Source organism: Kogia breviceps, chromosome 4, assembly GCF_026419965.1.
Source record: "Kogia breviceps isolate mKogBre1 chromosome 4, mKogBre1 haplotype 1, whole genome shotgun sequence".
NCBI classification, from domain to species: Eukaryota; Metazoa; Chordata; class Mammalia; order Artiodactyla; family Physeteridae; genus Kogia; species Kogia breviceps.
This window is the reverse complement of record NC_081313.1, coordinates 175,316,838-175,332,099: the sequence shown is the minus strand read 5'-3', so window position 1 is coordinate 175,332,099 and position 15,262 is coordinate 175,316,838. Positions and strand designations below refer to the sequence as shown.

At 47.4% G+C, this 15,262-nt stretch overlaps 1 protein-coding gene across 6 annotated transcripts in view; it reads left to right on the top strand.

Moving 5' to 3' along the window:
• Positions 1-308: 308 nt before the first annotated feature.
• The window catches only part of ILF3 (interleukin enhancer binding factor 3), a 28,711-nt gene continuing 13,757 nt past the window's right edge, over positions 309-15,262 (top strand). For 3 of the 6 annotated variants that reach the window (XM_067032801.1, XM_067032799.1, XM_067032803.1), the window contains exons 1-4: positions 10,679-10,815; positions 13,193-13,290; positions 13,848-14,077; positions 14,271-14,448. In XM_067032801.1, coding sequence (XP_066888902.1) covers positions 13,288-13,290; positions 13,848-14,077; positions 14,271-14,448 — 411 coding nt within the window. In that variant the 5' untranslated portion in view covers positions 10,679-10,815; positions 13,193-13,287. Of the gene's footprint in view, positions 379-1,120; positions 1,254-3,642; positions 3,793-10,677; positions 10,816-13,192; positions 13,291-13,847; positions 14,078-14,270; positions 14,449-15,262 lie in introns of those variants that run through there. The other 3 variants (XM_059062098.2, XM_067032800.1, XM_067032802.1) reach the window with 3 other exon arrangements.

The window sequence follows — 15,262 nt, the reverse complement described above, 5'->3', positions numbered from 1 at the left end:
ACTGTCACATGATCAAGTAGAGGCGTGGAAATGGGAGGGAAACGCTCTGACGCCACGTAACGCCTACGGTTCTGTCACGTGACTAGGGCCCGCCTCCTTATCTGTCTTTGTCCCTCCCTCCCTCTCCGGCTGGGCCTGCGTCGAGCGGCAACGCGGCGTCGAAGGGGCGGGGCTCCGGCCGGTCACGTGCCCCCGCACCTCCCCGGCGCGCGCCCGCCCGCTCGCCCCCGACCCCGGCTCCGGCTCCTCCTCCTCCTCTTCTCGCCATTGCAGTTGGACTCAGCAGCCCGGTGCGCACCGCGTGGCTTTTGGGGCGAGACCCCGGCGGGCTCTGGCAGGAGGGCGGCGGCTGCGGTCGGAGAAGGGGACGCGGACAAGGTAAGAGTCAATGTGGCGGTGGCCGGGCCCGCTCCCGCCTCTCCCCCTCCCCCCGCCCGTCTTCCCACTCAGCGCGGGCTCGGCTGAAGAGTCGCGGTGACAAGGCCCGAGGCGCCCCGCACTCCTCGCTTCCCGCCCGGTCCTCTCGCCCTGGCGCTTGGCTCATTCCTTCCTTGCCAGCCTTGCTCCCGCGCTCGGCCGTTACTCTCCCCCATTGTGCCGAGGAAACAAAATGGCGGCGGCGAGGGCCCGGTGCGCGCGCATCCGCCCCCCCTCGCGGCCCCTCGGCCGGCGGCGGCGCCTCTCGCGGGGGGTGCGCGCGCACCGGGCCCCCGGCCGCCGCCTCCCCCGAGCCGGGCTTTGTCTGTTGTGGCGCTACGCGCGCACGCGCGCACGTGCAGGCAGCACACACCCCCCTCTGGCCGGGAGCATCCTGACCCGCGCTGCGGGGGCGACCCCCCTTCCCATCTGTCCTTCTCTTTGTCCCAGTCCCGCCCCGAGTTCCAGGAGGGTCCCAGGTTCGCGAGGCGGGAAATGTCGCCTTCTTTGTCCTTACGTGGGGCAGAGAGGCAGACCCCCTCCTTGGAACCCCATCATTATTTGGATTGCAAAGGAGGCTTCATGGGGTTCCCAAATCTCTGGCTACCTAGGCCTCCCCCAGATCAGGAGCCAGATTTGGCGGAGGGTTTAATCTTTTTTCTTTTTAATTCAGGTGTTTCATTGACGTTGAATTTTTCTCCAGATTGCTTAGGACTTGGCATTCATTCTCCCTCAAAACTGATCTGGTGCGATGTTTGAGTGTCGTGTGATCTGCAAGATTGGGACCCAAGCATGAGAACTTGAAATCCTTTCCCTTTTCTACCTTATTTTCTCAGGTAGTTGAGTGACAGATTCTTGGGGTTGCACTTGAGGTTCTGTCCCGGGTAATACTCCGCCTGGGGGAATTATTTGGGGTGTACAGTGATCAGCATGCTCTCTCCTCAGTTCACTGTCTAAACCTAGGGAGAGTAAGCAATCTCTTCTCAATATTTCCATAACTGTTTGCAAGTTGCTTGGGGTTCTGCCTAGGGGACCTGATCGATCAGCAAGGAAGCATTGGTTAACCTTTTCCAGACTCGGGCATTTCAGTGATTCTGAGTCTTTTTATGATTGCTTAGGACTGTGATGTCTTTAAAATGAGTGGTCTGGTTGGCATATTTGGAGTCCATGGGAAAACACAAGGTGTCACCCGAAGTTAGGACTGAAATTTACGACTCTAGGCTCTTTTCCTCAGGTATTTGTGGTCTGGAATCTCCATGGATTGCTCACAGTGCTGCCACTATGCTTTGTGTGTGGTCTAATGGGATGTAGTTACAGCAGCCGCTAAGACTGTGAATGAAGTATGGGAACCAGAGGCTCATTCACAGCTGGAATTGGGGGGGGGAGGCCCCAGGGCACTGGCAGGTGCTACTATCCCTGTAACTAGTCCTGGGGTCTTTACCCCTTAGCTGTCTCTTGGCCTTGTGGACAGCTCCTGGTCCCTGTGAATAGAATCTGTGCAGACCCTAGCGTTGTCTGAATTGATTGGAGGCAGGCCGTTACTGCCAGGCTTGGCCTTGCTAGCACTGGGCACTGATTTATCAGGGTCTCCCTTCCCTGCTGAAGCTTGGGCCAGCCTGGGACTCTCCCTGTTTCTGGAGTGGAGTGGTACCTAATCATTTGCAGTTTTTCTTTATTTTTTCCTGATTGAATTTGTCCAGTGCTTGTAGGTAAAAGTTCCTTTAACTACTTCCATTGTACTCGAGGAGATGCCCATATTCCTGGGAGTGAGGAATCTAAGGCTGTCTCTTATTTTTCTTAAATTTCTTTCTCATTAAAACAAACAAACAAAAAAGTATTGGTAGGAGTGGCTGCTAATATACATATATTATGTATTTTTAATTTTATTTATTTTTCTGTCTGCGTTGGGTCTTCATTGCAGTGCGTGGGCTTTTTCTAGTTGCTGTGATTGGGGGCCACTGTTCATTGTGGTGCGCGGGCTTCTCATTGCGTTGGCTCTTCTTGTGGAGCACATGCCCTAGGTGCATGGGCTTCAGTAGTTGAGGCATGCGGGTTCAGTAGTTGTGGCTCACAGGCTCTAGAGCGCAGGCTCAGTAGTTGTGGCACACGGGCTTAGTCGCTCCGTGGCATGTGGGATTTTTCCCGGACCAGGGCTCGAACCCATGTCCCTTACGTTGGTAGGCGGATTCTTAACCACTGTGCCACCAGGGAAGTCCTGGCTGTTAATATGTTTTCTTTTCTCAGTTTAAGGAGAACACTTTGGGTTTTTTAATTTATTTTGGCTGCGTTGGGTCTTCGTTGCTGCGCGCAGGCTTTCTCTAGTTGGCGGCGTCGAGTGGGGGCTGCTCTTCATTGTGGTGTGCAGGCTTCTCATTGCTGTAGCTTCTCATCGCAGAGCAGGGGCTCTAGGCGCGCCGGCTTCAGTAGTTGTGGCACGCGGGCTCAGTAGCTGTGGCTCGCAGGCCATAGTGCGCAGGCTCAGCAGTAGTGGCGCACGGGTTTAGTTGTTCCGCAGCATGTGAGATCTTCCCAGACCAGGGCTCAAGCCCGTGTCCCCTGAATTGGCAGGTGGATTCTTAACCACTGCACCATCAGGGAAGTCCACTGGCTGTTAATATTTTGATGTCACAAATATGGTGCTCATGCTCTCCTGGTTAAGTTTACCACGTAGGGACAGGTGGAGTCGCTGATGAGGAAAGAGTCTTTTACAAGTCTATAAGCCTCTTCTCTTTGGTTAAACATAGGCAGCACTTGTAGGCTTCAGCAGCATGTGGGAGTTGGAAGTGTGCTCACTTTTTAAAAATTATTTATTTTTGGCTGCATTGGGTCCTCGTTGCTGCATGTGGGCTTTCTTTTAGTTGCAGCTAGCACGGACTACTCTTCATTGTGGTGCGCGGGCTTCTCATTGTGGTGTCTTCTCTTGTTGCGGAGCATGGGCTCTAGGCATGTGAGTTTCAGTATTTGTGGTGCATGGGCTCAATAGTTGTGGTGCATGGGCTCTAGAGCGCAGGCTCAGTAGTTGAGGCTCACGGGCTTAGTTGCTCCACAGCATGTGGGATCTTCCCTGATCAGGGCTCAAACCCGTGTCCCCTGCATGGGCAGGCAGATTCTTAACCACTGCGCCGCGAGGGAACCCCTGTGTGCTCACTTTTGAAAAAGGCTTTAGAAGTTTTCTTTGGGCTGAGGCAGCTCCTTCTTATTTACCTTTCTCATCTTTCTCCCCAGTTCCTCCTGATTTCACCTTTTACATCTCAGAGGAATGATTCCTTCCCCCTGGAAACTTGGACTTGCCCTCCTGCTACATTTTGTCATTAAGTTGCTTAACCTTGTGCAGTCTTGAAAGATGTGTAAAGTGTCACCATCTAGTATTAGCAGGTATGGCCCACAAAATGGTGATATTTGATTTGCATGTTGCTTTGATCGAATATTCTCAGGAGTTAGGATTTTTAGGCTCTGTGTATTATTATTATTATTATTTTAATTAATTTATTTATTTATGGCTGTGTTGGGTCTTTGTTGCTGCGTGCGGGCTTTCTCTAGTTGCAGCAGGCGGGGGCTTCTCATTTCAGTGGCTTTTCTTGTTGGCGGAGCACGGGGCTCTAGGCGCGTGGGCTTCAGTAGTTGTGACTCATGGGGTCTAGAGCACAGGCTCAGTAGTTGTGGCTCATGGGCTTAGTTGCTCTGCAGCATGTGGGATCTTCCCAGACCAGGGTTCGAACCTGTGTCCCCTGCCTTGGCGGGCGGATTCTTAACCACTGCACCACCAGGGAAGTCCCTCTGTATATTATTATATATTATATTTTGTATTAGCAAAGTCCTGGGCAAGAAAGATTTGATTTCTTTTTCCAGTGGCAGGGTTCTGAATTAGAGGCAAATAGCGGTTTGATGGGAGCCTGCACACTGTTGGTTAGTGAAATGGGGTTGCGGCCCTGAAGAGATGAGGCGGACTTTAGTCTTCTGCTGGAGCATTTGATAATTTTGTCTGAAGCCACTAGTTTCCCTCCTGCTTTGTTATTTAGGGTAAGTCGGTGCTGCCTCTGTGGTGCTAACAGTGTTACAGAAATAATACTGAAAGCAGGGTAGGCATGTGTTTGTTGGGGAGGCTTGTCAGTGTGCTGACTTTCTAAAAGAAATTGTTTCTTGCCATTGTTGTGTTCTATTAAATCTCTGTGGGATTTTTCCTAGACATCACTTTTTTTTTTTTTTTTTTTTTTTTTTTTCGGTGTGCGGGCCTCTCACTGTTGTGGCCTCTCCCGTTGCGGAGCACAGGCTCCGGACGCGCAGGCCTAGCGGCCATGGCTCACGGGCTTAAGTTGCTCCGCGGCATGTGGGATCTTCCCGGACCAGGGCACGAACCCGTGTCTCCTGCATCGGCAGGCGGATTCTCAACCACTGCGCCACCAGGGAAGCCCTAGACATCACTTTTTAGGTGATACTATTATAAGTAGCAATTGGAAATTCAGTCAAACTTTAAAAAAAAAAAATTTACTTATTTGGTTGTATTGGGTCTTAGTTGCAGCGTTTGGGATCTAGTTCCCCGACCAGGGATCAAACCCGGGCCCCCTGCATTGGGAGGGCGAAGTCTTAGCCACTGGACCACCAGGGAAGTCCTTCATTCAAACTTTTAATGTCAGGTGTTTTCAGATGTTTTGTGAAATGATATCCAGTTGAAATTTAATTTTTTTCTCTTCTCATTGGATGTTCACATAATGAAGAAATGGAAAACGTGGCTCTAGTTGAGTTTACTTGTCCAAGTGATATTTTCTTGTCCATATAAGATTACAAAGTTGAATGTGTGTCCTTTTATTAGAGTCTGTAAATTTGTTCCAGATTATTTTTTTTTAATCTTAGGTGATTAATGAGAAGAGGTGCTATTGGCAATTTGAGGTTCATGGTAATTTTCCTTGAAACAGCCATTTATATGATTTCCATTAGGATCGTGGTTCAAGCTCAAGGGTAAAGTCTTACTGGGATAATCTTCTAGGCCACTTGCTTTTGTGCTGCTTGCCTTTGAACTGATTTCTTTCTTTTATCTGAGTGTGTGGTGTGTGTGTGTGTAAAGGATGAATGTGGTAAGTTAGGCTTGCTTTTCGGTGGTACATTTAGAGCTTTTGCAGGTTAATAATTCTTACTGTGTATTCATAATTCAAAAAAAAAAAAGTCTAAATTCCCTAATATGGAAATGACCAGCCCGGCCCCATGGCTCATAGTGGCTCTTAATATTTATTTATAACAGCCAAGAACTAGAACCCACCCAGATGTCCTTTAATGGGTGAATGGTTACACTATGGTACATCCTTATCGTGGAATACTAGTTAGCAATAATAAAGAACAAACTGTCAGTACACACACAACTTGGATGAATCTTGAGGCAGTTACGCTGCAAGAGACAAGCCAATCCTGAAAAGTTGTATGCTTTACAATTCCATTAATATAACATTCTTGGAATGCTAAAATTACAGAAACCTTAAAAGGATTAGTGGTTGCTAGGGGTTAGGCATTGGGGAGGGGGGACAGTTGGGAGGTGAATGGACTATAAAGGGCAACAGGAGGATCCTTGTGACAGCAGCAGTCTGTATCTGATTGCGGTTGTGATATTGTTCTAGAGTTTGCAAGATGTTGCCATTGGGGGAAACTGGGGGGATCTCTCTGTTATTTCCTACAGCTGCATGAGAAGCTACAATATCCCAAAATTAAAAAGTTTCATTTGAAAAAGAAACTCTTACCCGCTAAAATAATTCACAGTTTGCATGTTATGTTAATATTTAACATCCTTTGAGAGACAGTCTTTTTTTTTTTTTTTCTTAACTAGAAACTAGTTTTTAGAAAAACTGGGGATTTCCCTGGTGGCTCAGTGGTTAAGAATCCGCCTGCCAATGCAGGGGACTCGGGTTCAGTCCCTGGCCCGGGAAGATCCCACATGCTGTGGAGCAATTAAGCTCATGCACCACAATTACTGACCCCGCGTGCCACAAGCTAGTGAAGCCTGTGGGCCTAGAGCCTGTGCTCCACAACAAAGAGAATCCACCTCACTGAGAAGCCAGTGCAGCGAAACGAAGAACCCCAGCTCTCTGCAGCTAGAGAAAGCCCACGTGCAGCAACGAAGACCCAACGCAGCCAAAAATAAATAAAATAAAATAAATGAAAAAAAAATATCTGAGGCTCCCCCATGGGAACACAGGGAAAGGTTGCCACTGCCTGCCCCTCCCCCCTCAAGGATTTCTAAGCTGGCTTCCCTTCCCCCCTTGCTGCCTGAAGGGCATGTTGCTAAAAGAGTTTAATAATTCCCACTTGGGGGCTTCCCTGGTGGCGCAGTGGTTGAGAGTCCATCTGCCGATGCAGGGGACAAGCGTTCGTGCCCCGGTCTGGGAAGATCCCACATGCCGCAGAGCGGGAGCGGATGGTCGCTGAGCCTGCGCGTCTGGGAGAAGCCACAACAGTGAGAACCCCGTGTACCACAAAAAAAAAAAAGGAAAGAAAGAAAAAAGAAAAGTTCCCACTTGGAGTCACTTTAAACCTTTTTGCTGTAATATTTTTTCACAGGCAGATGTTGAAATATTTCTGTTGGTTCATCCAAGAGTAGCTGAAATTACTCCTTCAATACATTGCATTTGTAGTTTTACAGCTGATAGAGCATTTTTCCACCTTGTCACCTTTAATCCTTACTGTTTGTGGCTCTGAGGTGTAGGTAGTGTTTTAATCTCATTTTTGACCCAGCTCTGAAAAGATAAAGGGATTTGTTGCAGGTTCCACAGTGGCCAGGTTGGAAAGCCCAGGTGGGCGCAAACCTTGGGCTTCTGTTTCTGAGACCTGTGGCTGTTCCACGGTGTCATTGGGCCTGGAGACCTGGGTCTCACAGACCAGTTATAGTTCCAGAAGCAGTCTAGGAAACAACCTGCATTTACCAGTTAAAATATCTTTTTAATTAGTTAACATACTCCATCTCCACCTTTTCATAAGAAAAAGGATGTTTTAATACTGAACATATAGGAAGAAAATAAATTTAGAGTAAAGGACAGTCCTTTCTTCTTTAATTTGTTTTTGGCTTTGTTGGGTCTTGTTTGCTGCACGCGGGCTTTCTCTAGTTGTGGTGAGCGGGGGCTGCACTTCATTGCTGTGCGCGGGCTTCCCATTGCAGTGGCTTCTCTTGTTGTGGAGCACAGGCTCTAGGCGTGGGCTTCAGCAGTTGTGGCACGCGGACTCAGTAGTTGTGGCGCACGGGCTTAGGTGCTCCGCGGCATGTGGGATCTTTCTGGACCAGGGCTAGAACCCGTATCCCCTGCGCTGGCAGGCGGATTCTTTTTTTAAAATTTTTATTTATTTATTTATTTATGGCTGTGTTGGGTCTTCGTTTCTGTGCGAGGGCTTTCTCCAGTTGCGGCAAGCGGGGGCCACTCTTCATCGCGGTGCGCGGGCCTCTCACTATCGCGGCTGCTCTTGTTGCGGAGCACAGGCTCCAGATGCGCAGGCTCAGTAATTGTGGCTCACGGGCCCAGTTGCTCCGCGGCATGTGGGATCTTCCCAGACCAGGGCTTGAACCCGTGTCCCCTGCATCGGCAGGCGGATTCTCAAACACTGCGCCACCAGGGAAGCCCTGGCAGGCGGATTCTTAACCACTGTGCCACCAGGGAAGTCCCAAGGACAGTCCTTTAAATTGAAAATGTTTGTGAACATCTTTATTCCTAACTTTATACCTCCCTATGAACCAGTAAAAACACTGTTGGGGACAGAACTGGGAACCATTGCACTAGGCTTAAGATATGTCTTGAATTAAAAAATTTCTCAGAGTGGCATCCATAATCAGATTTTAGATTGGCTTCTTCTGGCTGGATTGCTTTGTTAAAATTATTTTCTATATATCCTCGATGATGTGAATCTGTAAAAGTTTAAGGAGTCATTTAGTGGTTGTATGTGTGTATTATTTCACATTGCGTTCCAAGATGGGATTATATTTCCAGAGGTCAGGGAACCAGGATTGGGTCCTGTACCTTTTAAAGCCTAATTAGGTCTCTTTAAGAGGAGCGTCCAGTTTGGGACCATTTCTAGGAGTGACTGGGACTCTAAGGTTTTGTGAAGTACCCTGGATGGGGAAATTTACTCTGGAAAATAGGTGGGGCCATACCTGTTGGGGTGTTGTCACTACACCTGTTCATTCATTCTACAGACGTGTTGATCCACACATGCTGACTTGGGCACGTTTCTTCCCTGGCAGCAAGTGGTCATGAACGGCATATTCCAGTTAGTGAGAGGTCAGAGAAATGGTCATCTCACCGCATGCTGTGGTTTAAACTTCTGTAACTCTGCAGCTCTGGGGGGGCTGGTTTTGAGAACAAAAGAAAGAAACCTGATCCCTGCATGTTAGAACATCCCAAAACCACACAGAGGTTGTTTAAGATCCTGGTTCTTCGCTCTTCACTCGTTCTTTACTTGGACTTCTTTTCAGAGAGGCTGGGCTGGTAAATATCAGTCTTCAGTTGGGCCTGGTTTGAATCCTGAATGAGGTTGCAGGAGCAGCTCTGTGAGCCTTTCAAGGCTTGGGTTTAAAGTTAGATTGGCAGGGGCAGTGGAGTGTTGCATATATAGGTGGGTATTGTGTGTTTCTTGCCAGTGGTGTTCCTCAAAATCTTGAGAAGGAGGTTAAATGAGGTGGATTCTCTGGTATTCAGGACTGGAGCAGCTGGCTTCCAAGAGGCTGATTTGGATGACAGGCTCCCACAGAGGCAAGTGAGGCCGGTTTTGTTGCCCTGCAAAGAAATACTGACTCCAGTTCATATTATTTATTTATTTTCTGCTCTGCCATGCGGATCGTGGGATGGGATCTCAGTTCCCCAACCAGGGACTGAACTCGTACCCTTGGCATTGAGAGTACAGAAGTCTAACCACTGGACCGCCCAGGAATTCCCGGCTTCGGTTTTTACGTGTTTGTTTTAGTTCACAGAATAAGTACTCTTACTCGCTTTGTCCCCCTGAATCAGAAGCCATCGCCACTAAGGCCTGGCCTGAGGGAGGAGGGCCAGGGGATGAAAGGATCACAGATGGGCCAAGGGTGGTGGTCAGAGTTAGCCACAGCCCAGTGTTTCCCTTTAGGGGTCCCTTCTTGGGCCTGCCTCTCAAGTGAGGCAGTCTGCTGGAGCAGAGGCCACAGCCATGCTCCGAGTTTTAGCAGTGAAGACAGCAGATGGAAACCTTGCTGCGGGACGTTTCCTGAAGACAGGAGCATTTGGGGGCGCACAAATGTCCTTGAGGGCTTGTGATGGGCTGATGTTTTACACAGTGAATATCTTTTTTTAATGTTTCATTTTATTTTATTTACTCACTTTTGGCTGCGTTGGGTCTTCGTGGCTGCGCGTGGGCTTTCTCTAGTTGTGGCGAGCGGGGGCTACTCTTCGTTGCGGTGCGCGGGCTTCTTGTTGTGGTGGCTTCTCGTTGCAGAGCATGGGCTCTAGGTGCACGGGCTTCAGTAGTTGTGGCATGCGGGCTCAGTAGTTGTAGCTCGAGGGCTCTAGAGCGCAGGCTCAGTAGCTGTGGCGCATGGGCTTAGTTGCTCTGCGGCATGTGGGATCTCCCCAGATCAGGGATCAAACCCATGTCCCCTGCATTGGCAGATGGATTCTTAACCACTATGCCACCAGGGAAGTCCTATCTGCCATTGACATCTGACTTTAGTTGTGTTTCACATGTCTCTCCGTCTCTCTGTTCTTTTCGTCTTTCAGTCTGCTTCATTTTATTGAAATATAATTAACAATCTATTTTTACAATGCTTTTCAAAGTAGCAGAAAGTTGTAGTCTTTCCTCTAAATATTAACTAGAGTCCAGTATTTATTTACATTTTTTTTCTTTTGAAGTAAATGTACAGATCTTGAATATCCAATTCAATGGATTTTGACCAGTGCATGTCCCCATCAGTATTACCAATATGTAGACCATGACCATCACCCCAGAAGGTTTCCAGGACCCCTTCCCAGGTGTGTCCTGCCACCATCCCCCAGAGGCAACCACTGATGAGTTCTGGCTGTTCTGCTGAGTTCGAGAACTTCATCTGTGTGGAAGCTTTTTTTTTTTCCATTTTCTTTTTTGATAGTTGCCCCAAATGTAGCCACTGGAAGTGCTCACAGGTCAGCTCAATTGTCCTTTGGACAAGCCTCCAGTAATCTGTGCATGTTTCCTTGCTTTCTGACACTGCAGTGTGACCCAGGCTCACTCATTATAGTTGTGCATCAGGTGCTGAATCAACCATTTCTTCCAGGAGCTCCTTTTAGAAGATTTTAGACAATATCAGTCCTACAAAACCCTGAATAAAAAGGTCTTAGTCACCTGGGATCTCAGTTTAAGCTCAGTTATTTTCAAGTCTCTACATCTGATATCTGTGGTGGAGGAAGAATGTAAGATGAAGAGATGGTAAGTGTACAGTGATGCATTGGCTCCGGACACCATGTTGGATTTGGAGGGAAGGCGTTTCTCCTTTAGGGTACACTCACTGGCCAGGTCCACAGGAAATGGGGGACTTGTGTGCTGTGTTCATCACTGTCCCAGCATCTAGCTCAGGGCCTGGCACAGGGGAGGTGCATGCTGAATACTTTTGAATAAGTAAATACAGTTTTAAACATCATCCTTCATTATCAGATTGATGAAGTTTCAGTATAGACACGGCCAGGACTGGTGGCTGTTTAACATGGGCTTCTCACCAATCAGCTGTGATTTCTGATGGCCTGCCTCTTGTCAGTTTAGAATTGGTTTTCTGAGCTTTGCTTTAAATTTTAGATTACCTGCCATGGTTGCACTTTTGTAAGAATTCTTGTTTACTACTCACTTTTTTAAAAAAACCCAAAAACTATTATGGAAATTTTCAAGCATGCACAAGTGATCCCAGTATACCCATCCTCATCTTCAGCAGGTATCAACATTTTCCAGTGTTGGTTTTATCCTTTTCCCTTCTCCACTCCCCACCTCACTGGAGTATTTTAGAGCAAATACCAGGCATGTAGTTTAAGCCATAAATTTATCTTAAGTATGTATCTAACAGATAAAGACATTGTCTTTTTTTAAAAAAATAAGGTATTTTATTTATTTTGGCTGCGTTGGGTCTTCGTTGCTGCGCGGGCTTATCACGGTGGCTTCTCTTGTTGCAGAGCATGGGCTCTAGGCGCACAGGCTTCAGTAGTTTTGGCTCACGGGCTCTAGAGTGCAGGCTCAGTAGTTGTGGCACACGGGCTTAGATGCTCCGCGGCATGTGGGATCTTCCTGGACCAGGGATCAAACCTGTGTCCCCTGCAATGGCAGATGAATTCTTAACTACTACGCCACCAGGGAAACCCCAAAGACGTTCTTTTCAAACACAGCCGTAATATCATTCGTTCCTAACTGAATGAACAATTATTCCTTAATACAGGATGTGCTTTTGCATGTGCTCCGTCCCTACAACAGCCAGTGATGTACATCTTGTCTGTAGCAGAAGTTGGTGCTGTTTTTGCGGGTCTGTGGGATTTATGCTCCATGCTTTCCATAGGTCAACTCATTTAATTTTCACAATCCCCTTGAAGAGGTAGAGGAGTAGATTCATGTTGCAGGTTAGAAGGAAACTCCAATGAAACTTCAAGGCCACACACAGGTAGTGGCCCAGCTGGCGAAGTTTCAGGCCCACATCTTTGCAAAAGCTCCCACTTGGTGACTACCACAAGGGCCCAGGCACAGCCAGGAGCTGAGCCCAGGGACTGGTCCTCCACTCCTCCCTCCCATGTCAAGAAGCATTTGATGTCACCTGTCCTTTTGCCTGGCTCTGCAGGGGCATCGCCTGTCATTCCACCCTTAGATTTTCAAGTTCTACTTTGGAACCCTTAAGTTTTCGATGAGATTGCTAGGTAGTCCTGAAGCATTGTGGGAAATTATTCTGGTTAGTCATGTTGGAGTTTATCCTTGAAGGGGGTGCGTTTCCGAGATGAACCTGCTGCCCTGGCTGGTAACTGGTATGGATCGAAGGGTTATGTGGTTAGCTGTTATGTGGCTGGAGGGAATGGGTGGGTTCATCTGTTGCCTATTACGCTGATGGGATTTTTTTTGGTTGTTTACTCATTTGGAAGATTTCAGTGTGGACCAGACTGTTTGCATAGAGTGGGAATTGAGTAGGTTGTAGTCAGCATGTTATTTAGAGTCCAAAATTGTAATTATAGCTACGTTTGTCTCGAAGACTTCTGTTGTGTATTTCAGTTGTCTCAACCACTCCAGAATTGAACCCACAGGTGTGTCCACGTGCTGCAGTGGCCACATCCACCTGACGTTTCAGAAGGTTCTTGCCTCTCCAGTTTACAGAAGCCTTTTGAGCCCTCTGTTTCCTGCTTTCCTTCCATCTCTTCATTACCCTCAAGGACCAGAGCTCTTTCCCTCTCTTTTTCTTCTCCAAATACCAAGATTTTGCTGAACATTTTCACCTGTACCGTTTTCTGGAGGCTTGTTAAAAGGTTTATTTTCTATTTGTAAATATTGGCATACTTCTAGAAAGATACGATGAAAATGGATTTTTAAAAAAGTAGAAATCACCTGAGTGTGGGCCCGAAGTGAGACGCGCCTTCTAGAAACCAGCTGTTTTCATTTTTATGGAATTTTATAATTAGTTGTTTGTACCGTGGCTTAGTGGTTACTTGGAAATAAAGATGTGTCCTGCTGTGTGGACGGACCTCCTTCCTGAGGCAGAGCTGCTTGCATCCTGCTGAATATCTGACTGCTAAGATTCATCCATTGGTGAAATATGTGAAACTAAAAAGATTCTCTGATCTTATAGATAGTTGAAGTATTGATAACACCAAGGAAATCTGTCACAATTTGAAAAGATAAGCAAAAGTTTGATTTCCAGACACTACAGAAAAAGAAGTAAAAATGGTAAGAAAGTTTTTTTCTTAATCAGAGATACTGTTTCTTCATTCACGTACAAAAATGTTTGTAGTGTTGCCCCAAAGCATTTGATTCTTTTTTCTAAATTGAAGTAGTTGACTTACAATATCATATTAGTTTCAGGGGTGCAACAGTAATTTGATACTTATTGTAGACTATATTCCATATAAAGTTTTTATAAAATATTGGCTACCTTCCCCATCCTGTTCATTGTGTCCTTGTAACTTGCTTATTTTATACTTAGTAGTTTGTTCCTCTTAATCCCCTTCACTATCCTGCCTCCCCAAAGCATTTGATTCTGTAATCATTTTTCATTGGACTTTTTTCAGGTACATAGTGTAACAATTCTAATATAAAAACATGTAAAGTAAATGCCCCCTTCCTCCCACCACCTAGAAAAAGCACAGCTGTTATGTTTGGTTGTCCTTCTCAGGCTTTCAGATATGTTCATATAGTTTTATTTTCATATGCATAATTCTCAGTTGTACAGCTTAAAAGATAAGCGTCAAGTTGCATTGTTTTTAACTAATTTTTCACGTTTCCAGCGTCCAGTGAGAATTTTTGTGAATGATGATCGCCATGTGATGGCAAAGCATTCTTCCGTTTATCCAACACAAGAGGAGCTGGAGGCAGTCCAGAACATGGTGTCCCACACGGAGCGGGCTCTCAAAGCTGTGTCCGACTGGATCGATGAGCAGGAGAAAGGCAGCGGCGATCACGCCGAGTCTGAGAACGTGGATGTGCCCCCAGAGGACGAGACCAAAGAAGGGGCCGGGTAAGTTGGTTTTGTAGGGTGGGGGGTTTTGTTTGTTCGTGTGTTTGTTTTGTTTTTTCCTTTCTCCTTTCTAGGGAGACTGGCCAGGGTAGGGTTGAGCACCTCCTTTTCTAAGAAACTCCAGCCTTTCCAGGACCCCTGGGTTCTGGCCAGACGGAATCTCTCACTGAGCATGTGTCGGGCTGTCCCTCAGGGAGCAGAAGGCAGAGCACGTGACCAGAACCCTGAGGGGCGTGATGCGCGTTGGCCTCGTGGCAAAGGGCCTGCTGCTCAAGGGGGACCTGGACCTGGAGCTGGTGCTGCTGTGTAAGGAGAAGCCCACGACCGCCCTCCTGGACAAGGTGGCTGACAACCTGGCCATCCAGCTCGCTGTGAGTGTGACCGCCACCACTGGGGTTAGAGGGTGGCCAGGGGAAGAGGTGCCCAACCGCACTGTGTGCCAAGAGGCATGCTCCAAACCCAGCTTTGCACCTGCTGTGCTCACACCTTCTGTAGGTAACAGGCAGGACGCTGCAGAGCCTCCCAGATGCTCTGGCAGCCAAGAAGGGCCCAGTGCCTGCCATGCACGAGGCTGCACTGTTTTGGGGCTGCACTGGGCATGACCTTCACATCCAGGCTCCAGTGATGGATGGGTGGGTGAGTGGATGAATAGGTAGCACAGTTGTTAACTCTTCCTCCCTGATGCAAAGCTGGGCAAAAAAAAATTTTTTTAACCGATTTATTTGTCTCATTACAAAAGTATTACATAAATAATAGCCTCTGGCATTTCTTGAGCATCGACTACACCAGACTCTAGGCCAGAAGAGCTCTTTATCATTTCATCGTAATGACTGAGTTAGGGCTTTATCATCTAAGTATTTTCAAAGATGTGACTGAGGTGTGGAGAGCTCAGTAACTGACCCCACATACCCAGCTGGTGAGGTCTGGGGCTTCAGAACCTCTGAGTGTCACTGCCACTCAGTGCCTCTTCGGGACACATTTACTCTGGATTTAGTGACAGGATAAGCAAAAGAAGAAAGTAAAGGACTCTCTTAGAGACATACACTGTTTGTTTTCACGTGTGAAGGTATGTTCTATCACGTGAGAAGGTATGTACTGTCACGTGTGACTGACAACTGGGGATTTAGGACAGAGGTCAGAATTGAAATGATCAGTTAATTTTAATCTTTGTCTATAAAAAGTATA